This window comes from Anopheles cruzii, chromosome X, assembly GCF_943734635.1.
Source record: "Anopheles cruzii chromosome X, idAnoCruzAS_RS32_06, whole genome shotgun sequence".
In the NCBI taxonomy this organism is placed as follows: domain Eukaryota; kingdom Metazoa; phylum Arthropoda; class Insecta; order Diptera; family Culicidae; genus Anopheles; species Anopheles cruzii.
The window spans coordinates 4,601,209-4,627,679 of NC_069143.1; the positions used below are offsets into that span (position 1 = coordinate 4,601,209).

General features: G+C 39.3%; 1 protein-coding gene and 1 long non-coding RNA gene across 6 annotated transcripts; one reads left to right on the plus strand and one right to left on the minus strand.

Annotated features, from left to right (window-relative positions):
* LOC128271356 (tau-tubulin kinase homolog Asator) lies at window positions 1-25,035 on the plus strand. 4 transcript variants are annotated; one of them, XM_053008862.1, is made up of 10 exons: window positions 1-123; window positions 12,160-12,506; window positions 12,627-12,777; window positions 12,848-13,062; window positions 14,641-14,780; window positions 14,881-15,010; window positions 15,128-15,247; window positions 22,335-22,508; window positions 22,637-22,885; window positions 23,329-25,035. In XM_053008862.1, the coding sequence occupies exons 2-10, from the start codon at window positions 12,459-12,461 to the stop codon at window positions 24,694-24,696; spliced, it is 2,595 nt and encodes an 864-aa protein (XP_052864822.1). In that variant the 5' UTR covers window positions 1-123; window positions 12,160-12,458; the 3' UTR covers window positions 24,697-25,035. The 4 variants fall into 4 exon arrangements, with proteins under 4 accessions (XP_052864822.1, XP_052864814.1, XP_052864805.1 ...); XM_053008854.1 differs by having other exon boundaries at window positions 54-123; window positions 12,156-12,506; XM_053008845.1 differs by lacking the exon at window positions 1-123 and adding an exon at window positions 10,358-10,394 and having other exon boundaries at window positions 12,156-12,506.
* LOC128271385 (uncharacterized) lies at window positions 8,787-9,450 on the minus strand. Of its 2 annotated transcripts, none has more exons than XR_008269216.1 (3): window positions 9,241-9,450; window positions 9,050-9,139; window positions 8,787-8,991 (listed from the first exon to the last, which is right to left on the minus strand). It is a non-coding gene; the product is annotated as an uncharacterized LOC128271385 (long non-coding RNA). The 2 variants fall into 2 exon arrangements; XR_008269217.1 differs by having other exon boundaries at window positions 9,050-9,170.
* Window positions 25,036-26,471: the final 1,436 nt, after the last annotated feature.

The window sequence follows — 26,471 nt, forward strand, 5'->3', positions numbered from 1 at the left end:
TCTTTCTCTATGAGCCGTCGTGCCCACTTACCACAGTTACCGCGTTGTGGAGATGGAATCCAAAGCCGAAAAAACCGGTACTACCGACGGAACCCGAAGGCGTCAGCGACCATGACAACGAAGGTGGGGTGCAGACTCATTTGTTATTCACTTTCATTCGACGGACAGAGTCGAATGTTTTACCGTTACTGCTGGCATATTGGTGCCGCATGTTTAGCGTCATTTAGTCAAAAGTTTGTCAAAAACGTTACTATGTTACAGTTTAAAAAGGTTTCGCAGGTGTTCGGAACATTTTTTAATCTAAAGTTTCTTCATCGTCTGCATATCATATATGATTAATTCAACTTATTCTCTGGTGCCCCAACCAGCACATGATTGCGTAAGGCTACGCACATTATCCTCACCAACATGCTTGCTGCGTATAGCTATAAACAATTGAGCCAACCGAATGTTTTTCGGAAAGACCGAGCAATGCCGTGCCTTGGCCAATAACTTCGCAAAAAGAAAACATAATCATCCTTTTACCCATCACGAGCATAACTACATGTCAAGGGCCGCCGTGTAGTGTGCACAACACACCGAGTAACATTTTCGTTATGTTGTTAATGTTTTTGTTGCATTTTACGAATGTAGAGTCCAAAGGGCGGCATCACTAAGTCTTTCTTCAGAAAAGTGCGGCTTAACTGTCTTTACGTATAGCGTTTCAGTCTTTCGCTCGCAGGCGCAATCTTTTCCTTTAACTTTTCTGATCGATGATTTCTCTTTTACTTTCACTACAATTTATATGGATATGGTTTATTTCAGTTTGTTCTCCCGCAACATCATACCTAACTAAAATCTCCTTGCTGATTACAATTCTTCAGTACCCTCGACTAGGTACAGCTAGAGGTGCTTCATTGCGCTGTGATATGACGGAATAGTTTTCCACGCTTAAACCCTCTCACTCGCACCTTCAGCATTTGGCGACACTAACACAACCCTGATTGTTGACAAACCCGTTGAACAATTGCAAACTGTTACATTGGAATCTGCAGATGCAAACACAAGAATACTGCCGTGCATCTTACTGCGGTGTTGTACTGCAATGAGATTGCCGTGGTTGTTACTCTAAAAATTGTTACAACTGGTGAATTTAATGTTTTGTAGCTGAATCTGCCGATATGATTATATCCGATACAACTCTGGTCGCATATTTAAAATTGCTAAGAAATTATTCTGCTGCAGGTCCAGACCACTCAGTGGTTGCAGTAGACGGATAAGCAATTAACTAAGTAACTAAAAAATTATTCGATTCTGCAGTTGTTCCTGAAAGTTTTGCTCTTACTAATTTTAGTAATGGATCTAATTCTGGTAGAGCTTCTGTTTTGTTCATTCAGGATGCGTCCAAACCTAAGAGTGAAGGAAATGTGAAGAGCTAAGGGAGCAGAGAAAAACATCACAAGATAACGAAACGAATGCAAGAATAAAGACGGTGATAAGGGGATCGCTATACAGACCCACAAGATAATTTTACAAGGTCTTGCAGGTCATCGAAACAACATCATACCTAACGTTACATGTTGTCGGAAGATGGTTGGAAATCAGATGGATCAGTAACCAACCAGGCCCCCTGGTTGGTTACTCGCGGTAGGCTCAACTACCCAAGGGCCCAAGGGGTTACTACCGCGGTTCTCGCGGTAGGCCCAACATTTTGATGAACTTTATTTTTTTTAATCATAGAAGAACGGATCGGGCCGTATTTATTAAATTTATGAAATAGTTATCTGAATCTAACTTAACAAGATTATCTTAATTTCCTCCACTTCAGAATCTTATCCCGGGTCTTATCCCGGGCTAACTCGGCTGTAAGATGCTGAAGATGTATTACGTGTGTCGGTTCATGTTGTAATAGTATTATTGCCTTAGCCGAATGTGGATGTTTTTACTATTATTAGGTGAAGTTCCGTGAAACCAATAGCTAATTGTATATGATGGTGGCCGATAGCTGTATATTGTTCCGGAAGTTGCCGGTGTTTGTAGTTACTTCAGTACCTATTGGTGGCGATTCTATTGGTAGTGACTTCCGTGGCTATTGGTGGCGATTCTATTGGCTCTACTGAAGTCACTAGTAGTTATTCTTCTAGAAGAAACTAGACATGAGAATTGTGTTTTCATTAATCCCTTTATGGCTCTCTCTGTTGGTGGCCATCGTTGGCTTTCCAACGCCTCGAGGCGCTCGAGGCGACGGTCTTCTGCCTGTGATTGTAGCGCCGGTGCCTAAGACGCGATCGCTAGACGACAACTAAACCTGTACAATCGGAACAGACTGCGAGCCAAAAAGCCAAGGAAACATAAAACAAAACCAAGTAAATCTAACTACGGGGGTAAACAAACTAAACATTTAAACTAAATCTACACATTAAACCGTAACGGATAAGGGGACAAAATAAAAAGGGCATGGAGACTCTAAACGACAATTCCATTCTCACAGGCAAAGTTGTAAATAATTTTTAAATAGGCGATGTCACGAGCCCCAAAGATGTCTCTCGCGGGAACCTCTACTGTACTCCCTAGGGCCTTGGCGTTTGATGAACTTCTCAATAAACAAACTATGGAGCAGAGAGTGGTTCCACGTTAATTTTTTTGTGAATGTAATTGGATTCCATCCCGGCAACATAGTGCCAACGTGTAATATTAAACAATTGGACCCAAGAGACGAGACTACACTAGTTATTGTTGAGCGCATTCTTTGTGCGTATACTACAAACGCGAAAGATTTCCATCCTGGGTGATTCGTTGCAATCGTCGTGACCTGTAACCTTGTCAGATTCCGGTAAACCGCTTTGAATTTATTATCGAGGCTCCGCAGTTATGAGCCTTTGGGTCGGCCTTTCGGCTGCGATGCCCTAGGGTATTCCAATCCAACTCTTACTTGCACATTTCTGTTCCGCCTCTACGCAGTCTGTGTCCGGCCCACCGTCACTTAAGGGTAGGGTCGAAGTTTCAGCGCAAAACAAAACATTTGGGTTTTGTCTTTTTTTAAATATGGATTAAACAAATTTATTCAAACGTTTTGAACATTATTAAATATACTGTTAACAATGTTCTGTATTTTTTTCATGCGGAAATAAGTGGTGTGTTCAAAAAGGTGTGACAATTTTGTATTTACGGGGCCTACGTGTATTTCGATTTCGATTTTTTTTGTGGCGTTATCTTTCTACTCATGTGTTCGGTGACAATTTCGGCCATTTTGAGTAATCAGTCAATTTTTGACAGCTGTTTTGCTTGGATGTGATTTGGTTCATCGTCAATTTTTTTCAGGTCCGAAAAATGGATGACGAAGAATCTTTATCTATTTTATTGTGAAAAACGAAATTAAAAGCACAGACACATTCGAAGTATTTACTGTGGCCTATGGTAAAGCTATTATGACCCAAAGCAGCGTTCAAAATGTTGCACCCAAGGAGGTTCAAAATGTTCTCAGAGGGCCGAGAAGATGTGAACGACAAAGAGCCATGTTTGATCGAATGTGAACAGTTTTACCTACAGTTTTCTTCAATTGGAGAGTTGTGGTGCATCATGAGTTGTTGCCAAAGGATAGAACGGTCAATTCGGAACATTACCTGCAAGTTGTGTACAATTTGCGCTATGAAATCCGCTACAAACGCCTGGATTTGTGGGAAGACAAAAACTTGCATTTGCGCCTCTACTCACACATTATTGTTTCTACGCTACTTTTAGGCCAAAACAACATTCTAGTGATAAATACGGCCTGGTCCGTTCTTCTAAGCCACCGTAATTCCCCAGATCTGGCACCCTGTGACTTTTAAAATTGAAAATCAAATATACGTAGCCTACGGAAATCGAAATGTCGCGATACTCTGTAAACGGCCCTCGTATATGGCGCGAAATCGAATGCTAAACTGCTGAGAACGAGCATAGGAAGTAAGTCGACGATCGCTGTTTTATGCTATTCATATGGTATGCCCGACCACATGCAAAGGAACTCCGAATTGATAAAAAAAAACTGTAAACCAGCCAAAAAGAGAACGAACCCCGAACATAAACTGAGAATCATGTGTGATACAGAAACATCATTTATTTTTGTGGATAAAGGATATGAACAAAAAGGGAATCATGCGTAGTTGCTAGACTTCGGGCAACCTCACACATGTGTAGTAATGAATCGGAATTTCTTTCATTAGCAGCATCACGTTCAGTCATGTTGATGGCAAATAAATAGAAACGAAGCCATTGTGAAAGGGACAGTCTCATCTTGAGTACGAGAATGAGCTAGGAGAGCAGTGGAGCTTACATTGCAAGGCGTATACCAGGGGTGTGCGTTGAGATTGGGACTGTTAAAAAGATGGCTGTACCTGTCGATTGGGACTTCCCAGTTTAGCGGTTCATTCATCATTACCTTGTTTTGACATCAGGTAAATGATTTCAGGTCGCAAAATTAATTATTTTGATCTGCAACCCATCATTGAAAGGGTTAAACTATGTCAACTTTTGTGCCTGAAAATGATGTTTTGCGGGGATTATTATTTTTCTGCTCCTTTTGAAGAAAACTGCTTCGGAATCGCACCAAATGCTTGTCGGGACTTGTGTTTGGAAAATCGCAGTGCTTTAAGTGGTTTAAAAAGTTTCAAAATGGCGATTTTGACTTTACAAAAAAAAGTGTCCAAGGACTCCAAAAAACGGACTTTCTGATGGGACAGAAAGGTGTGGTGTTTCACAAGCTCCTAAAACCTGATGGAAACGTTAATTCCGATCGCTACTGACAACAAATGATCAATTTGAACCATGCATTGATCGAAAACGACCAAAAAGCCGTTCCAGTTTTTTACAATGGAGGCGCCTAGTAGGCCGTGGAATCAAGCACCAGGCGCTCCAAAAAACAAAAATGTTTCAGGATACTATCAAATCACTTGGATGGGAGCTGCTATCCCTCCCCGCCTTTTTCACCAGACTTGGTTCTTTCCGAATATCATTCATTTTCATCGATGGGACACGTATAGCCAATCCCTTCGTTTTCTTCGAGCAGCCCTTCGTTTTTCTACGAAGAACTCGAAATGGGATGACCAATTAGTTTACTTGAAAAGTCGAAGAATTCTTTCGTCTGGGAATCCATGATTTAGCAGAGAGATAGGAGAAATGTATAGCTAGCGATGGCACATACTTTGAATAAAATAGAAAATCGCATTAAAATTTTATAAACATTTTTTGTGTGTTACAAACAGTCCCAATCTCAACGCACACCCCTGGTACAATGCAATATATGCAGAATGTGTCCCAATCATCAATTTTCTAACGTTCAAAGGCCATGGGAAAGATTCAGAAGCTCTCAAAATAGGTGCCACACAAATTGAGCTAAAGGCAAATGGAGCATTATGAAACCATTTGTGAAATGCTTCTTCAACAGCACCAATGGAAGTCGGTTTTGCATCAGATAGTCACTTCTTCTTCGGGAACAACCGCTGAGCGGTTATCCTGCACCAGAGACAATGTTAATCTCTGATGCTCGCTGTAACAGTTCGTTTTTACGGGCGGGGTTGTTGGTCCCCGCCAACCCCCTTGTCACGCAGGTATCGGGAATCGAAACCATGGCCGGCTGTGTGACAACCGGTCCGGGATTCGAACCCAGGCCAACTGCGTGACAGCCACGGTCAGATAGTCACTGGCGATGAAGAATAAACTTATTTCGAGAACCTTAAGCGCATGAAATTATGGCTTTCACCTGTCCAACCACTGCCAAGCCAAGTCGTTTCGGGCGAAAAACGATGCTCTGTGTGAGGTGGGACCAGGAGGTTATAGTGTACCATGACCGGGTACCTAAACCGGGTCAAACGGTGAATACAGAGTGCTACCAACAACAAATTGAAGATTTAAACATTGTATTTATAGAAAAACAATCGGAATGGACCCGATGACATGACAAAATGGTATTGCAATTCCGCACATCGCCAAACAGTGAAAGATACAATAAAATCCTTTAATTGGGAATCGTTATTGCACCCGCCGTAGTCTTCAGAGCTTTCTCGGTAAGATTACCATGTTTTGCTTCAATGAGAGATGCCCTTGTGGAGCAACAATTCATAGAAGATCAACGGATCGGGGTTGAAAAGCGGATCGACGAATGGTTTTCGACGAAACAAAAACAGTTTTATTGGATATGATTGATCATAATTGCACAGTTAGTTTAAAAAGTACAAATAAATAAAGCATTGATTCGATTTTACGATCGACGTACTATTCTATTATCAAGTCACCTAACTTTCTACCGTTCAATATCCTACCTCCCATCCGTATAACCACAGTTATTCAATCAATGGTCTTCAGTGCTTCACGGGATTGGTTTTTTTCTTTGCAACGAAGAATTAAGAATACATTACGTTTTTGAGATGGATTTCTTATGTTTTTTCTTTTTAATCTTAGGAGAACAGACCGGGCCGTATTTATGATTTCTTATGTTGTTATATTGTTTTCTTATTCGTTATTGTTATCACTGGCATTTAACCCTGTGTAGAAATTTCACTACACTGCCACGCGTGATGTCATGATGTGTCAGTTCCTTGTAATAACGATGGCGTAATTCACATATGATGTATTATGTATTCGTAATTGACCACAGAAAAGGTAGTGCAAGATGGTAGGAAACTGAAATTTTGTTACCCAATCATATACTCACACTCGAAAGCATATTTAATGCATTGTGTATCGCTGCAATGCAAAATCGCTGTATTATTGCTAATCTTGCTGAGATCGGTTGGTTTTAATGCTAGGTAATATGCTATACGCAAATATGGTAATTGATGATGCCAATATTTAAAAAAAAATTGTTGAGCATATATTATCATTGCAGCTAAGAAATGATGCTTCATGCATACATTGTCGCTAACGATTATCAAAACCCAATAAACCGTCGTTGCCTGCTCTTTACAAAATACTTTCTTACTTTCATAGACATCTTTTGTCACACCTGTGGTTCACTTTCACTACAAACCAATTTGAATTCATGGATACGTGTGTGCGTGTCATCAATCGTTTGTTTAGAGCCCCATTAGAGCCGTATCGAATCATTTCTAATTTGTTTCTGACTACGGTTGTGTGTAGTGCTCAATCATACTGTTGTACATACGCAGCGGCACTGGATTTTTATTATGTGAGCTGTACGGTAACAGAACACTTCATCCAGTGATAGACAAGGATCAGAGCTAATATAATTGGCATCGGGAGTATCAACGAGTTTTTATACAAAGCTTGTACCCAACGCCTACAGATGATTGGCCGATTCTGGCCATTTCTGGTCAATCGCTAGCTTCGAACGATACAGTTGTTAACAGTAGAGATCTGTATTTTGTGTTTGGCGACACGGAAGCAACTCATAATAAACAATTCCTTTCAAGTCCCACTATAGACCCAGTAAAACCTTTCTGACCGTTAGTCCTGGTTTGGCCACCGATTAAGCTGCTTCACCACGCTTAGATTACGACCGTTTTCACACAGTATTGTCGTATGTGTCCCATTTGTCATCCCCATTATGCATCCGTTGACGAAATGGGTCGATTTCATTCATGGCTTCGCAGATGGAAATTTGATCCAACATGTTTTTTGGTGTAAATTAGTGTGGCAGCCAAACAGCGAACTTCTTTGTGAATCCAGCTTTGCGTAAATGGTTTAAAACCGTTTTATGGTTGATTTTTAGCTACTGAACGTTGCTGCGATTGCTAACATGCCTATCAACTTTGATTATTTCTGTGATTTTATCAACATTTTCGACGATGGGTCTGCCTGTGCGAGGTGGATCTTTGATATAAAAGTAATTTGAGTAATCGGTCAGTTTTTGACAGCTGTTTTGCTTGGACAAGATTTGGATCATCTTCGATGCCGTCTTTATCTCCTAAATCGTATCGTAGCGTCATCCTTCCATGGCCTCCTTCAGTTTCCGGAATAAGAAAAGTCACAGGGGACTAGATCTAGAGAATAGGGTAGCTTTGGCATCATTAGTGTGTTGTTTTGGCCAAAAATCCGCGCAGAAACGACGAGGTGTTAACAGGAGCCCGACAGCCAATTTTGGGTTTCCCACAAATCCGGGCATTGGCAAACCATGTTCTGTGGTTACTTTTGGTGCTCTCCGGGGCATATAGAATACATTTTCGAAAAGTAAAAAAAATCCTAAATTTTTGTTCATACATTATTCGATTAGCTGCAGTTAGCAACGACCCGTGAAAGTTATAACAAGGAAAAAATCCTGAAATACCTTAAATGATTAATCTACTTTCTGCAGCGATTGTAAACTGCATCTGCAGTTATTCTATGCGATCTATACCGTGGAGAAAACAGAAATGTTGTCGAAAACCAGAAACTGCGCTAAAGCCGACGACCTTCAACGCTATCAAGCGTGTGCTCAGCGCAACCTATCGCTGATGAAAGTGAAGGCAGAATATAATTTTTGTCATGGGTGCCCTAAGCCCGCTGTGAGAGACACAGCAGACGTGAGCGACGGCCCCATATACAAAAACAACAAACAGCCCGAACGAAAAAATCACTCAATTTTTCATTTTTTTAATCGCAGATCTCAACCTGTGAGAAGACCCCTCTCACTATGGTCTTATATTTGAAAAACGGCTCACTTTCCGTGTTGTATGTGGGAAAAACGGCGTTATGTTAGAAAAGCGTCTCACTGGTGAGTCTCACGTCGTGAGTGCTCCGTCTCATATATTTTTCTTTCTCACTATCCTCTCACTCCCATTGAACTGTCAAACAGACTGTTTTGTAAACAATGTTTTATATTTATTCACTATCCTTACTCTAAAACTTTTCTACAATTGTTTAATGCTTCCGGCAAGCACTTTTCACTGCACTCCTTGATTAAGTTTAGCACTACGCGGCCGCATTCCATCATCCGCACAGCATTGTCCGCACAGCATTGTCCGCACAGCATTGTCCGCTCCTTCGTTGGCATTCAATGCCAAAGGCAATGGTTGGCTTGGGAAGGCATCTGAAAAACTTTGAATTTATTGATTAGTATAATGATACATTTGCTGTATACATTACATGTACTTACATTACGTTGCATCGAAATGTCGCGCTGTTGCCAATCTGACGCGTTGTTGCCGAAATGCACCGGAACGCTCCGCGCCAAAGTCCCTGCTCACTGAAGTGTTGCCCCAGAACAATAATAAAACCTATTAGCCGAGTGCAAAGTTTCATGTAAACACAATCACTTTCACTGCTCTTCACTTTAAAGTTACTTACCGTAATAAACAGATGCTTTAAATTATCTATTTTACAAGATTTTCGCGCACAATAATTTTCGTTTACACCGCGAATCTAAACCAAGAAAATGAAGCGTACATTTTGGCAGCTTGGAACGTTCCGTGAAGTGCCGCATTATAATGCGGCTCTATAGTGCGAAGAAGACAGAAAATATTTCTCGCTTGATCTCTCTTTCTGGCCTGTATCCATTTATGCTTTCGCACTGAACAAAAAATCTCCAACAGTTTGTCGTTTGAGTGGCGGACTGGACGCTATATTAGCGTGACAGAGAGAGAAAATATTGCTGGCTATCGCTCTTTCCTTCTGCCCCTTGGCGAGAAAGCAATTCGCCGTGAAATTTTTCTTCTCAGTATGGAGAAACTGAGTGACCATTTTGTTCGGGAGACCGCAGCACTCATTCAAAATTCTCAGACGGTGACCAGACAGCAACTGTCAAAAAAAATCTTACACGGGTCCGCAAAATGACAGCGCGTTTAAAACATTCCATGCAGCTGATGATGGCGGAAGCATTTGCTTATAGTGTTGTTAGTATTTTAACTAATGAAACAGTCCTATGGAAGGTAGTGCTCTACCCTTACATAAACGACTTTGGTGTTTCTTGTACAAAATCGAAGCGCGAAAGCCAATTGATTTTTATTCTATACTCCTTAGAGAGTTGGTTTTTCTCTTCGGTTGTATCGCGACAATGTTGTGGTGTGGTAAAAACTTACCTATGTCGTTTATTTTGAGTACATAGGAATTATAATTGTCTATAGTGACTGTAACAATTTGTTAAATATTAAAAGTATGGCTCTATCCGTTCCATTATGATTTCGAAAAAAGTAAACCACTATGTTTGATGGCGTAATGCAGCGGAATAAAATTCAAATAAATTGTTTATTTTTGAGGTTTACTATAAACTATTTCTTCTTTGTTTTTTTTAAATCTTAGAAGAACGGACCGGCCCGTAATTATATGTTTTGTTTGTTGGTAAATTGAACTTAACTATTTCTTTATTTCCTCTAGATTTTACTTTTCACATATCTAGAACAATACCGATTTTGACAGTCCTGAAACGGTTTGACAGTAACGAACGTCACTAGTGCGCAAGTACACGAAATAAATTAATCCAAAATGGAATAAGACAAGAAAAGGTAAATTTTCAGTTCGTAGTCCGCATTATAGCGTTTTCTAGTTTGTGACTCAGTGCATAAAGTGGCTTGGTTCGAAAAAATGTGTTTGCTTTTATCAGCCAAAACTAGGGCTCGTTACGTTGCACTGTTGCTCACGGGATAACAGTGATATCGTTTACTAACCAAAGCGAAAGTCTGCCGAGTTTTTCCGGTAGAAAGATTCATAGTATTTCGCTAGTATATTTAGCAATGGTTCATGCCCGTGCTGGTGGTGTGAGGTGTGGAAAACATTTTTCAAAATGCTCTTAGTAGACCTTCGAACAGAGGCTCTTCAAAGTACTGTAATAATAGCGCGAGTTCGTATTATGGAATCGTATGTGCCATCATCTGTATAACTTTGTTTTATCAATTGTGAGGAAAACTGTACAATCGATGTGGTGTTAGGTGTATGTTTGAAATTAGTTAACAAAGTTTTGGAAAATCTGTATAAGACCCAAAACCTCTCAAAGAAATACGTATTTGAGACCGAACTCGGTCTAAAAAACTGTCCAAAAATAGACAAAACTGATGATGGTAACCGGAACTGCCTAACTCCCGAAAATATCATAAATGGTTTGGAAACGTTGAGCTATACTATTCGACACAATATGAAGTTGCTCGTAAATGTCAAGAAGTGCTACTTTTCTTCTGCTTTCGTTCTGTATCAGTTTTTCTTTTTAAAAAAATGACAATTGATCAAGAATTCATTCGGCAATGATTCGTGCATAATCCAACAAAGAATTTTTCTCAGTATAAATGGTACCATTATGAAAGATATTAAATTATATTGAACCAAAAGGATTGCTGAAAAAATTACACGAAATGCGTTTGCAAGCATATGATGTAAGAATACAAGACCGCTAGACTAATGTAAAAGTACTACGAATATATCTTATTTCTTATGATATATCTTAAAAAAATAGCGGTATGAATGATCTATAGACGAGTCACATACTTCAAAAGGCATATTCTACTATTAAGTTTTGTCAACTTTTTTTTATCTCGTCCTTGTTTTCCGATGGCTTGTGCCGATTTTCGTTGCTTTCTGCTTTCTACAACAATTCAAGCTGTTTTCGCAAAGTCTAATGGCTGCATGATAACTACATCTTTGAACCTTATCGTAGATGCAGTAATGTTTTTCTTTGTATTGAAAAACAGACCAAATCGTTTCTTTTATTGTGTATAATCATTTGTAATTTTCTATGGCAGTCTTCGGTAACCGACATCCTGCCTCATTAGCGTTTAACGATTGATCCATTTTAAATCAGAACAAAAGAAATATAAAAGATGAATGAATCTTAGTCATATGAGGTATTATTGCTACCAGTTCATTGTCCAAATGCCAAGTTGATTGTCTTGAACTATCTATGAACCTTTACATATCATAAAAATCTGTTAGAATAAGAGAAGCACAATTAATATCAAAGATATTACATCAATCAGTTTAAAGATATCATATCAAAGTAAAAAGGACGCCTATTTTTAAAATATCTCAATCCCAAAACTAATCACACATACAGTACGTGTTATTTAATGCGTTGTTATTGAATATGTGTTGGCACCTTCTTAAAGCAGATCTCTTTATGCTATAAGAAGATGTAAATTACATTCTTTAGTTTGAACCTTGCTAAATTCATCCAAATTTTATTTTATGTCATTTAATTTATTTTTGTTTCTGTTTCTCGTCCTCTCTTTATCGACCCATTTTTTTCCCTGTCCGCTTCCTGTTTTTCTTTCGTTTAGCCAGTTGGGCGGCAGCAGAAGCACGCTACTGCGGACCGTGCGTGAGAAGCGGAAGTATCCGCGTATTTCTATCACCTCACTCCAGGCGGTCGCAAGGGCTAACCATGACGCTCATTTGCTTCCGTGCCATCGCTTCATTTTATGGTGGTGTTTGTTCTACCTATTTGCAATTTGAATGGTTTTGTTTTTCCGGTTTTAACGCTCTGCAGTGCTTAGCTTGAGGTTCATTTATCACAGAATCATACGAAACTTATTTTTGTGTGACTCAACAATAATAACAACAGCTGAGGCATAGTGTAGAACATGGATGATCTGCTACAGGCTGGTCACGTTGTAAAGGAAAGATGGAAGGTACGTAGGAACTTAAATGTTGAATGTAAACATTGAACAACATTTATTTATTTCTTCCTTTCTTCTTTTGGAAATTTGCCCAATCTAAACAAAATGTCTGCATACTCCACATGATTATAGGTATTGAAAAAGATTGGAGGAGGAGGTTTCGGAGAGATCTACGAGGGTCAAGATTTAATAACACGCGAGCAAGTTGCACTTAAGGTAGAATCCGCCCGTCAACCGAAACAAGTGCTTAAGATGGAGGTGGCCGTTCTAAAAAAATTACAAGGTAGATTTCATTTTTGTTTGTAATATTTTTGTTTTTAATCACATATTTATTCAACCGTTGCGTTTTGCAGGCAAAGAGCACATATGCCGCTTCATTGGCTGTGGACGAAATGATCGGTTTAATTACGTAGTAATGCAACTCCAAGGCAAAAATTTGGCCGAACTTAGGCGCTCACAGGCACGAGGTGCCTTTTCACTCAGTACAACGTTACGAATTGGTCTCCAAATATTAAAATCAATTGAATCGATTCATTCAGTCGGGTTTCTTCATCGTGATATCAAGCCTGTGAGTATATACTTATTAGTTAAATTTATGCGCTACATGTAGCGCAATGTAACCCTACATGTAACTCCCAAAAAACTTTACGTAACCTTTTATATGAAAGTAAGATCTTTTGTGGGTAAAGTTATATGAAATTCATTGTTCTTCGAACTGCGATCTATGGGGATTTTATTTACTATCGTTTTAGATCTTACTGGGGAGCCAGACGAAGCGTAAATCCGAGCGTAAAAGTATCAAATCGATCGCGCTTGTGTCAAATCGTATATGAATTCGCGGACTCATAAACGATTTGACGTTAAAGATTAATGCCAAATCGTTTTTTGACGCTTCGAGTGGCCCCCAGTACCCGTAGCTGAATTGTAATCCTCAGGACAAAAAGTATTTTAAAACCAAATTGCAGCAATTCTAGGCGCATTACCTCGGTATTCATTGTCTGGGGCGAAAAAGCTTTGAAAATTGTCTTCTTTGCTCTAAACAAACAAGAATAATAAATTAATCTTAAAGATCGATTAGATGGAACGATATCATTCTGTGGCGTGCACGTTTAACAAACTAACGTTCAAATTTGAATTTGAGGTATAAATGAGGTTTGAGGAATGATGGCACTGGACGACTGGAACGCATTCAACTTGGCGAGTTGGACGCGTTCGGGCGGGCACACCTCACCAAGGGTAGTAGACCACATGGCCTTCGGACGATCCTGCGGAGCTACTACAAGTAGCTTTGAACCATGGTGATAGACCCAAGTCTCATCCATAGTGATCGACGGACAAAATCCACTTTATTTTTTCGTAAATGCTGTAAATGTTGCCGAGAATGTTGCATTCGAATGTGGTTTTGTTCCACTGTTAGCGAATACGGCACCCATTGTGGTTGTCGACACAGGTTTCTGAAGCCCAATACTTCAGTCAAAATATTGCTTACACTGCCCAATGAGATGCCTAGGGCTTCTACTAAATCTTTTTTAGTCACTCAAAGGTTTTCCATTACGATATCCCTTATTTTTCCTACGATTTCAGGTGTTGTTCCTGTTTCAGACATCCTTGATGTGGATCGTCTTCAAGGCTTGTACAACTACGTTTAAATTCAGCAAGCCATCTTTCCACTATACTAATTGCAGGCGAAGAGTCCTTATATTTCATATTTCATGTTTATTTACAATTGTTCGCCGGTGGCTTTTCAAATTGAAGCTTACGTACTAAGGCCTTAAGTGCTAGGAGCGGCAGAGGCGCGAAGGCGGAAGCGGAAGGTGGAGACGGTGAGGTGGAAGTCGAATAGGGAGCTTGCGGCATTGAAGGACCCAATCGCCCGCAGGAATGGGTCATTAGATCCGAACCATGACCGGCGGGGGGAATGAGGAACGGGGGTCTGCCGCGGAGGCGACGAGATGGGGCATAGAGTGGGAATGCAGAAAGTAGGGAAGGAGCATCCGTGTCATGGAGCAGCTTATACTCTTTAAACATTCGTTCATAATTACTTTACTGTTATTATTTCATTTCCATTAAAAGATTGCTAAACATCATTAAAGATTGCTAAACAATATTCTAATTATGGGTGTGCTTCCATTTTCTTTCGTGATAGAGTAACTTCGCCATAGGAAGACTACCGCTCACTAGTCGTAGAATCTACATGTTAGACTTCGGCCTAGCTAGACAGTACACAACCGGTACAGGTGAGGTTCGTTGTCCTCGTGCGGCAGCAGGATTTCGGGGAACTGTAAGGTACTGATTTACTTCTTCCGATTCAGCAGCATGATCTATGGCTAACAATATTCTACACTTTTTCTTTTCTTTTTATACCCCTTTATTGAAATTTATACAGGTACGCTTCGTTAAATGCGCACAAAAATCGTGAGATGGGCCGACAAGACGACCTATGGTCTTTGTTCTATATGCTTGTTGAGTTTGTTACCGGCCAACTTCCATGGCGTAAAATTAAGGATAAAGAACAAGTATGCATCAATCCAAACAAAGACATGCCATCAAAATTGCTCTTCGTGGTATTTAACAATTTTCGGTTTTGTGTGTGTATCATTTCATGCACGCAACTCAATGTTACTTCTGTGAAGGTGGGAATGTTGAAAGAAAAATATGATCATCGTTTACTACTCAAGCACTTGCCTTCGGACTTCAAGTACTTTCTAGAGCACATTCAATCTCTTAACTACGCTGATAAGCCTGATTATGCGGTAAGTGACAATTACCCTTTTGAGAGATATAGTAGTTTATACATATTGTTGGTCATTTATTTTTTACATCAGGCTTTTAACAAAATATCTGCATTTTACCGTTCATTTGTGTGTCAACAAAATAGTAATGTTTATCAAATTCAATGCAAACTAAATATTTATTTATTGATTGCAAATATAACAAATCGTGGTTTTATAATTTCAACGAAAGATATTAAAAAATTAGTTTTAGAAATAAGGTTTGTGATTGTTTTTTTTGTCTGAATTTCTTAAATTAATAAATATTCATACAATCAAAAGCCCTAGTTCAGTTCCATGGTAGTTTTATCAACATTTTCTATTGGAAACCCATTAAATTTTGTTTCGTCATCATGCATGTATGTGTATTTGTAATGATATTGAAAAAATAAATATCTTTTTCGATTGCCAGTTTTTGACGTATTTTCCCTTATTTGCTATTCGCTAATACAAAACTTCAGAAGGCGTCACTCCAGGTTGAAGCTCTTTCTTACAGACTACGCTCTTTCGATTTATTATAATTACAGCATCACCTTGTTTACAACATAGGCTTAAGAGTCGTTCGAGCTAGGCGACAATTCTTCCGAAATCTCGTAAATCCGTTATTGAGTGACTAGCGAAAAGAAGTCTAGTTCAAGTAAAAAAATCAATTTTATGAGATACAAAGATTAAAAATTTAATTTAGTCAATCTAAAACCACTGAAAAACATTATTATTATATATACGTAATTGTGTAAGATGTGTAAATGATTTTCGAACGAACGAAGGAAACCCATTACTTTTGCGTGAAATTTATTCAAGAAGTTTCCAATGGTCCGATTTGAGCCAAATATGCACCGTTTTGCTGTATAGTTTTTGCCATTTTAAACGTAGCTCTATTATCCCACTTTTATAGAAGTCTTGGTTTTAGTGATTTAAAAACACTACTCGATCAATTTTCTCTTGATCCCAATTTCATATCACTCAGAACGTTTTCCATTGCGAGAAAAAGGTGGCAATCTAGTCGTTCCAGGACAATTCCTAACTTCGAACGGTCCAGTTGTCGACAGTAGAAATCTGAATTTAGTGTTTGACCATACGGTAGCAACTAATATTAAAATATTCTTTCCACATGCCGCGTAATACACAGTAGAACTTTTCTGGCCGTTAGTTATGGTTTGGATACCGTTTGAGCTGCTTCGCCACGCTTTGACCAAGATCGGCTTCACACAATATTGTCGTTTGTAACCAATCTCTTATTCCCAGTCACCCAAACGGATCGATTTGATTAAGTTTCGACATTTGATTCTTTGTGTTTTTAATTGGTGTAGCAGCCAAACATCGAGCTTCTTGTTGATTCCAGGATTGAACAAATGGCTTTAAACTTGTTTATGGTCAATCTTTAGCTCTTGTACGATGCTACTAACATGTCGGGCAACTTCGATTATTTCTGTGATTTTACCGATACTTTTGACGACAGTATTGCCTATGCCAGGTGCATCTTTAACATAAAAAGTTCTATGACGAAATCGAGCTGATACAGTATTGGCACCATGAAAACCATTCGCAATTTCATGGGCTTGGTTTGCATTTCCGCCTTTGTTCGAATAAATTTTAAAATGTGTCGAATTTTCTGTTTGCTGACTTTATTTGTTAACATCCTGCGACTCATAACTGTTTAGAACTCACAACTGCCTACCGCCTATTTACCGAGAAAAAACATATTTTCTTTTCCCCCATCCTAATATTGGAAATGTGGTTCTTTCATGATTAAAACTCATATTTATGACCGTTTGACAATCTTTATGGATTAGCTTACAAATTGTTGAGATTTTGACCATTTTTCCTGGCTGAGTAACAAAATAGTGTCTCTTTAAATTCTTTATCGCTCGTTTCTTTCCCTTAATTCTGCATTTTGATTATCAAACCACATATGTAAACAGAAACGTCATTATTGCTAATTATTTACTAAATATACCCTGGTTGCTTTAATACCGACCAAAATGAAAGAAAATTGATGTTTAAAACCGAAAACTCGAAGCTTCAAACTTAACTTGCTTTTGTGTAGCTTAGAATTCACCTACGACCGCGAATGGCTGTACCAGCATTCGAGATAAAATTTGAAAGTCATTGAATCGTTTGTTTTAAGAACCTTAAACTAACTTTTATCATTTTAAACGAGCGATTCCAAAAGATGATATACTCCTTTTTCAAGTGTTATTCAAATGGTCAGTTGTTTTTTATTCTTAGAGAACCGGGCTGTGGCGTTTTTACAAATGTTTAATTGCTAAACATCTTTTCGCTAACCACTGTAGTTAATCTGTTGCTTCAAAATGTCGCTTTATTAATTTTTTATTTACACTACAATTAGTAATAGTTTTGCTTTTTTTCTCGCTTTTTTCGCTTGCTGAAATGCTGTGAATGTCATTTTTTCTGAATAAATTTTAGCGACTTAGGCTAAAATTTAAAATTAATTTTTTTTTTGACATGTTTAAAAAATGATTTTACTTTGTCATAAAAACGATTACTGTGAGTGTCTTAAATATTTTTGCACACAACCAAACGATTTTCTGTAGTCAAATTGGGTTCTTGTACACAAAGTGGCGAGGTCCACAAAATTAATAAGTCATTGCTTTAGTACCTCTTGTTAGACCATAAAAAATTAACTATTTTGTTCCCCACACATTGAAAACGAACGAGCAAAAAGAAGCATTTAACGAACATGAAAACGATGGTTTTAAATTTTTTTAAACGATTTGAAATAATGTTGAAAATAAAGGGCAATTATTTTTTGTTTATGGAGGCTATATTTGGCTTACACCAATGAAATACAATTGACTTACACCAATATCACCAATGAAGGGTATCATAGTTTAGCTTAAAAAAAACAAAACAAACAGTCATAATAAACTATCTCAGTACTGTTACAGGTACTTGATGGCGAGCACACCAATGTCACTTATTAAGACCCTACAAAACTATTATATTATTATATAACTATATAACACTTTGAATCCATTGTAGAAACTTCCTTATCAGTAACTGCAAAAAGGATACTATTAGTTTTTAGCAATATTCCGTATGATTCTAAAATTCTGCATAAGGTTTTAGTTGACACAGAAACTAGAACCTTTGCATTTATGTTGGTGTAAGTGTAAACTGTATGAGTTCGAACTGATGCCTTTCGCATAGAAACCGATAAATCTAGTTGCTAGTTGAAATTTTAATGCTAGCTAGTTGACTATTTGATGAACTAAGTTTAAAAGTTGAAAATCGATTGTTTTTATAGAAATCACATGTTTATTGTATTGAAATGAAAAACTCTATTTTATTCAAAGTATGTGCCCTTGCCTACTTAACATTTCTCCCATCTCTCGGGTAATTTGTGGATGCCACGTCGAAAGAATTGTTCGTCTTTTGAAGCAAACCAATTAGGCATCCAATTTTCGACTTTCTCGTAGGAATCGAAGTGCTGCTTAGCCAATGTGTGGCCCATCGATGAAAATTAATTATTATCGGAAGGGACCAAGTATGGTGAAAGCAGCGGGTAGGGTAGTAGGTCCTGCTTTGATTGTATCTTGAACCAATGTTTCTTTGTGTGCAGGCGCATTGTCATGGAGCAAACTTACCTTACCGTGCTTTCTGGCCAATCCTGGTCGTTTTTCGATCAATGCATGGTTCAAATTGATCGTCCAACTGGAATCCTCTTCTCAAACTTCTGAGGACCAAGGCTTCGGTTTTCTCTGGCGCTACTCTAAGTGAGAGTTTCGCCGTCCACTGTTTGATTAAAAGTCAGACTGAAAGGACATCGTCGTACAGAACGTTCCAGTGGGTGGGCCCGAGACTTGATCCTTGGGGGGCTTCGGCCAATACAATGCGGGACGCCAGGCCACGATCCATGTCGTAAACCAGCTTACGCTCAATGGTGTACTGGACTGAAGTATGATACCTAACACGGCCACTTCCTGCGGAGTACTTCTTCGATCGCTGTCCAGCTAGATGAGTTAAAGGCGTTGCGGACATCAAATCAATTACAATGCAGCAGCGGTCCGTTGGTTGGTCCGACTGAACGTCACAGCCTGTTGCCCGTACTCATCTATAACCCGTACTGTGTCTTGTGTCGATGTCCCTCGTCGGAACCCGAACTGCCTCGGGGGAAGATACAGACATTCCGGGCTATTTTGATGTTGGTCGTAGAGTCGATCCAGTAAAATTCGCTCGTACTTTCCGCAACCGTGGTTAGCCTGCATAATGGTTTGCTGGACGACGGCGATCCAGGAGGGGGTTGCCTGGTTTCGGCAGCAGTACCAACCTATGAATCTTCGACTGGCTGTTCTTCGACCGTTCCCTGAAAGGTTCCCCGATCGACCAGCATCTGGTAGAAATTGAGAGCAGCTCCTAGCCAAGTGCTTTGATTGTATCTTAAACCAGTCTTTCTTTGTGTGCAGGCGAATTGTCATGAAGCAAAAGGACCCATTTGCCACTCTTCAGGATCTTCCACGGACTTCAAACGCAAGGATATGGCGTTTTGGGACACATTCAGCTGATCCGAAAGTTTTTATTGTGTTTGCGTGTCATTTTCGTTCAAAAGTTTTCGTAGTTCTGCGTCCTCGAACTTTTATGCAATCCTCTGACGCTCTTGGTTTGTTAAGTCAAAATCGCCATATTTAAATTTTTTAAATCGCCTAAAGCACAGCGGTCTTCCAAAAACAAGCTTCGAAAAGCATTTGATGCAATTCTGCAGTAGTAGTATAGTTCAGAGGGTAGTTTTCTTCAACAGAAAAGCAATGATGCCCGCAAAACGCTATTTTCAGGCACAAAAGTCAACATGGTGTAATATTTTCAAAGATAAAATGCAAACTAAATTTGTTTTTCGACATAAAATTTTTTGCCTGATGTCAAAACAAGGTAATGCTTCCAAAAAAGCACAATTAGGAAGACCAAATTGATAGCTAGAGCCATTTGTTTACACAACCTACTTTCATAGGGTTAGACCTAATATTAACAAACACTGGACGGGTACTTTGTTGTGCAGCTACAAAACCATTTGCACATTCGAGGATCGATTTATTTTCATTTATCAATAGAGTTACGTTCTCTCTCGAACAATTCAACAAGTATTTTCTACCGAAAAATTCCAATCAAATACCAGGCTGTCTAAAAAGTCATGGGCGTTTTTCACGATAGATGTCCTTAGTGTTCGATATTTCGTGAAGTATCGATCGTACAGTTTCAAGTTTAGGCTTGTTTTAAAGCTGATACTTTACACTTCAAAAAATGCTTCCGTTGTCTTTTGTTTGTTCCATTCGTTTGTGAGTTACAGAGTGTTAACAATGGAGGTCAACGAAGAGAAAATTCGGTATATTTTATAGTTTTTGTCCGATAAAGGCGAAAATTCAAGCTAGGTAGCTGAAATTGTGCATGGTGTTTATGGTCCCGATACTTTAAAAGCTAGTATCGTGTAATTTTGGTCTCGTTGACCCGTTAAGGTTATTTTTGGTGTTAAAGATGCATCTCGCACAGGCAGACCTGTCATCGAAAATGTGGATAAAATCACAGAAATAATCAAAGTTGATCGGCATGTTAGTAATCAGAGCTTCGGCCAGGAACTAAAGTTTACCCATCAGACAGCCCATCCAGTTTAACCATCTACCATTTGCGTAAAGCTGGATTCACAAAGAAGCTCGATGTTTGGTGACACATCAATTGACCCCGAAAAAAATGATGGATCGAATTGCCATCTACAAAGTTTTTGCCAAACGCAACAAAATCGACACATTTCTTAAACAGATGGGTACTGGGGATGAGAAATGGGTCACTTACGACAAAACTGTGTGAAGTCGGTCTTGGTCTAAGCGTGGTGAAGCAGCTTAACCAGTGGCCAAACCAGGAATAACGGCTAAGAAGGTTCTAGGGAGTTGTATATGGTGGGACTTGAAAGGAATCGTTTATTGTGAGTTTCTTCCGTGTAGCCAAACAGTAAATTCAGATCCCTACAGTCAATTACTGCACCTTTTGATGTTAGTGATTGACCAGAACCGACCAGAATCGGCCAACGGAAGAGGTTTTGTGTTCCACCAGGACAACGAAATGTTACGCACGTCTTTAGTGACTCGCCAGAAAGTCCGGAAGCTTGGTTGGGAAATTTTAATGCATTGACACCTTTCTCGCGCATTACAAAATTTCCTGAGTGATGAAAAACAGAGATCAAAAAAGGATTGTGAAAATGGATTGCTCAAGTTTTTTCGCCAATAACGACTAAGCCTTCTACAAGAGAGGCATTATGAAGGTATTTTTAAAGAGGCAACAAATTTTTTAACAAAATGGTGCATATTTGACGCAAATTGGACAATTGAAAGTATCTTAAATAATGTTTTGAGCTTCACGAAAAAAAGTCCATGACTTTTTAGACAGCCTTATATTAGGAAACACACTCGACACAACGCTACCCGCAACGCAATAGATATGGCACCCGTTTTCTTTCTTTCCGAATATGTCTTAGAGCATGTAATCATCTAGAGATGGTTTGTTATGTCGATCACGAAGCTCATTACCATCTTTTTATTTCTTTTAGAAAAAGTTTTCTACCACCAGAGATCTTAAATTATAATCCTCGACCGTTAGATCACCTCCCGGAGTCTTCCATGCCCTCGAGTGAGAAATCACCATCCGAACGAATTTCAACCGGACATTAACAGACGTAGTAGCTTCTTATAAACTTTTTACATCATGTTATGAGTTTTATATCGTTTTGTTCATGGAAAAAACACTTTCTGGGAAACAAAATCATCCATAGTAAAAGGTGATAACCCCCATTATCTGCACAGTTTGACTTCATAACAACAAATGACGCTTTAAGTTGTTTCCTACACTATGAAATTTATTTGACAGCAATAAACGAACTACAATTACAACTAACGCGTTCTGAGTGTGAAGGTCTGAAATTTATTTTTTTTAATCATAGAGGCACGGACTGGGCCGTATTTATGAAATTTTGTTGACCAATTGATCCAATCTATCCAATCTAATTGATTTCATATGTATTTTATCTGGTCTCAAGATAATATGTCGTTATTTTTAATTGTTTAAGATGCTAGTTTCTCTGTTCGAACGATGTATGAAGCGTCGTGGGGTGAAGGAAACTGATCCGTTTGACTGGGAAAGCAACACTGAGTACAGTGCCAGTGAATCTAAAGGTAGTCTCAATACAGCGATACCAAAGAGCGAACTCATTAAAAAACCCAAGGATGTGGAGATGGTTGAGGTACGTGGTATATATTTTGCTTCGATGATTTTCAAAACTTCAACAAACAGAGATAACATTTTTCCTTGGCCTTTGGGCTACTTTGAGGTGGTTTTTCATTGTGGCAATTTGTGGTTTTTTATTCTTAGGAGAAACGTAAACTTAACACAGACACGGTAAAGGTGCTGCACACAGAGCCAATCGAAACGATGAAGCCGCAAAATGCGAACGCAATTTCTCACGCGGCGGTCATATCCGTTGCTGTAAAGGCGACTCAGAACAATAATAACAACAATACAAACGAGTTGAGTGTTCCGGAGGAACCCAAGAATCATATTGACTCGCCTAAAGTGGATGGATCACTTCCGGCGATAGATCCGGTGATGGTGGTTGTAAAGGTATGTGCGTGTGTACGGGGGGAGAGGGATAGTTCCTTTCATGATTTCGTCTTCTTGTTGCATCTTTGAGTTTCGCAATTAGCTATTTCACGCAGTCTAGTAAACGCTGCTCCCATCATTCACATTACTAATTATTATTATACGCTCCGACATAAAGCATTGAATATTATTTTATTGTCTTTATTTCTTTTCTTTTTTTGTCTCTTTCTTCTATTGACTAACATCACGTTCAACAATAATGCGACCAACTGGGTGGATTTGGTGTGGTGTGTTTACCAATTTTGTTGACGGGGATGGGGGTGGGCGGGTTGGTTTCTATTACTTTTTTGTTTTGTTTCTTGTATGTGTTTGCATTTCGAGGTAATTTGTGTTATCTCTCAATACTGGTTTTATTTCGTGTTCTTTTCGTGCGGTCTTTTCCACCGTCTGCATCATGTTAGCAGGGTTTAATCTCATTTCCTATTTACCAGAACGAAATCCCGTTGGTACGGGCTCATACGGAGGTGATGACGAAATCATCCAAGCATGGTAACAGCAGGCTGCGAATACTGACTGCACCACCAGTCAACATTAAAGACTTGACGTCGTCAATCGACAGCACGCACCCGTCACCTCAAAAGCAACACCATCAACACCACCAACATACGCATCAACAGCAACATTCGCAGCACTATCAGTTTCCGCATTTGAGTGACGTGAACAACGTATCTTTGGATCAGAAATCGAAGGTCCTGAAAACGGAGGCAGATGAGCTGTCGTACTCACCCGGGGATGGCATTTTCCGTGAACTCACTCAACACTGCCACTCGGGCACGAGCGGAATTATGACCGCTTCTCAGAAGCAGCATGCGCATCAGTCGCAACAGCACCACCATTCCCAGCAGCTTCAACGACAAAGTCTGACCCTTGGTAAGAGCCTGCGCTCGCATGCTGCCGCAACGACAGCTATCAGCACCACCCCTCGGTATAGTATGCGAAACGATGACAAGAGTTGTCGGGACTACTCGATCACGCAGCACGCCATCATCGACGATGAAAACGCTAGTCAACACCAGACACCCAAATATCAGGGTGCGCTTACGCTTGCATCACAGTGGAAGAGCCAGTTCGACGACTCAGACGACTCAACCGATGGCCTCTGGAAGGGTGAACAACATTCCGAAAACACGTCAAAGAAAAACTATGTCAGTACCAACAAAGGCAGCAACGTTGCCACCGGTATGAATCAGCCTGTGCTGCCGTCACAACTGCAGCAACATTCGAATGGTCAGTTGGCCGCGAATCCATCTATCAACCAACTCTCGCAGCAACTGCAACCAAATCCAACTAACCATAACACTTGCAGTAATGAACCAAAGCAATGCACCAACATCAATGATAACGATAGTCATCACAATCAAGCGGAGGAAGCTGAAGCACCACCATCGTTACCTCCGCCGCCTCCGTCGCCGCTGCCACCAATTGATAATTACAAGTACGCAGTGGCTACATTCGGAGATGAGGCAGCCGCTAATGAAACACTTGCTGTTGAAAGTGGACATGGAGTGGCGGGTAGCCTGGTGTCGTCTACTCTGACCACGACAACCGTGCCAGCTTCCATTTTGGCAGTACCACTACTATGCGATATAGATAATGCCATCGATGGAGATCCTCCTCTCTTTCAGTACGATCACAATGGTACGATTGTCGAAGACGGTGGGATGAAGGACGACGGCAAAAGGCCAGTCATGATCGGTGCAACTTCCAATTTTGTCCCAACCGAGGTAACTGCCGGTAGCAGCGCAGAACTTTCTGGTAATGTTCAATATTAGCTCGCATTACTGGCTACTTCAATTGAACAAAAACAACAATAAAACAAAAATCTCAAAACAACTCACAAATATAACAAACACTAAACCAAAAAATGATAAAATGCGCTAGTGTAAAAAATAGTGTTATGGAACTAGCGACATAACATAATATTTTTAGATGAATAGAGGACAATGAGACGCCCAAAACGTAGCATATTCACCCAATAAAAAAACACTATAAGGAAACATAAGTAAATATAAAACATTTCAGTTAGCTTCGTATAGGTTATGCGGACTTTAAATAAGTTTAGGCGGGTGGAAAAGAATGCTGGATTACTGGAAAAGTAAAAAACGAAGTCGTGAGTAAAAAATGTAAAAAGAATCCATGAGCCACATGGAACATGTGCCGAATAAACAGTGAATGGGAATAAAACAACGAAAACCACGAACGTAACAAAGAAAATCAAATTGAAACGCTCACATAAAATCAAATCGGATAACAGCATACCAATAGTGGTATAAAAAGTAAATATCTGAAATAAAACAAATGGTACTTAATATTTACTGCATGTAATAATAATGCAAAAATCAAAATTATATAAGGCATGTTTTTTTTCTCATTTCAATGCAAGGACATTTGAATTGGTGTGAAACCTCTTGTAATATGAATAAAACTAGTATTTATTTATTTATTATTATTATAGAACGGACAGAGCCGTATTAAGCACAAGTTTGCAGTTTGCAGTTTGCACTCAAGTTGATGCACTGTCAGGGTTCGAACTGACGCATAGAAATTGATGAATCAGCACAGCGCAGACGGATGATCTACAGACGAGCCTCAAAACTAGTGTTACTGACAAAAATTACGAAAAGGCGTGGAGAGATGATTTGTATGTTGATGTACTATTTTGGACATTGGTTGCAGTGATCGCCTTGAATTCACTCACTTTTGTCATCATAAACAAAACCGCATAGTGATGGCTGTCAATATTGATGTTTTTTATTTATGGTATTGGATGGTCGTTACCACACTTCAGCATCACTATCGCCTAGAACTCTACATACTCTCCTTACCGCAACTCATGCAACTCTTATAAATTAAAATAAATTGGCAACATCCGTCCGAGATCGTGTATTTTACGTATGTACAATACCGAGTAAAATCAACTTTTTTTGCTCCATCATTTCTTCAAGTTAGCTAGTAGCTAGCTGGGATAAACTGAAGTATTTAGGAATTTTTTTCAGGGTTTTTTTAGGTCCAAGGCATGTTTTCTAAGTGTGGTGATCCATCTAGCTGTCCGTTGCACTGCTGAGTATACTGTACAACAATTGCCGCCAAAACGACTTTTCATTCTCAAATAGTCGGCAACACTATCTTCGTTGCACCCAAAATTGAATTTTGGAAATAAAGAAAACGTTCATTAGAACCAACTTGTTAACTTGGTTTGACAATTGTAATGACAATGTACAATGAACATCGAAAGAATGAACTGTACTATTTAAGGTCCATAGGTCCGATAGGTGTTTTTAAGTGGCAGCTTATTATTCTTTCACGTTCGATCCAGACGTAGAGAAGCGTGTCTGCTCTGACCACGCGACCACAAGTCTGAATGTAACGCGACATCTAGAGTCGAACATTACCTTCGACAATCAACCTTACATTAATATAGTGTTAATTACTGAAACGCATGCACACTCCACGGCCTATAGTTTTTTTTCTAAAGGTTTGGCTTCTTCGTATTTAGCTTTCGTTCTCCCGCTATAAACTCTTTTGTATGCATATCGTGATCATGTAT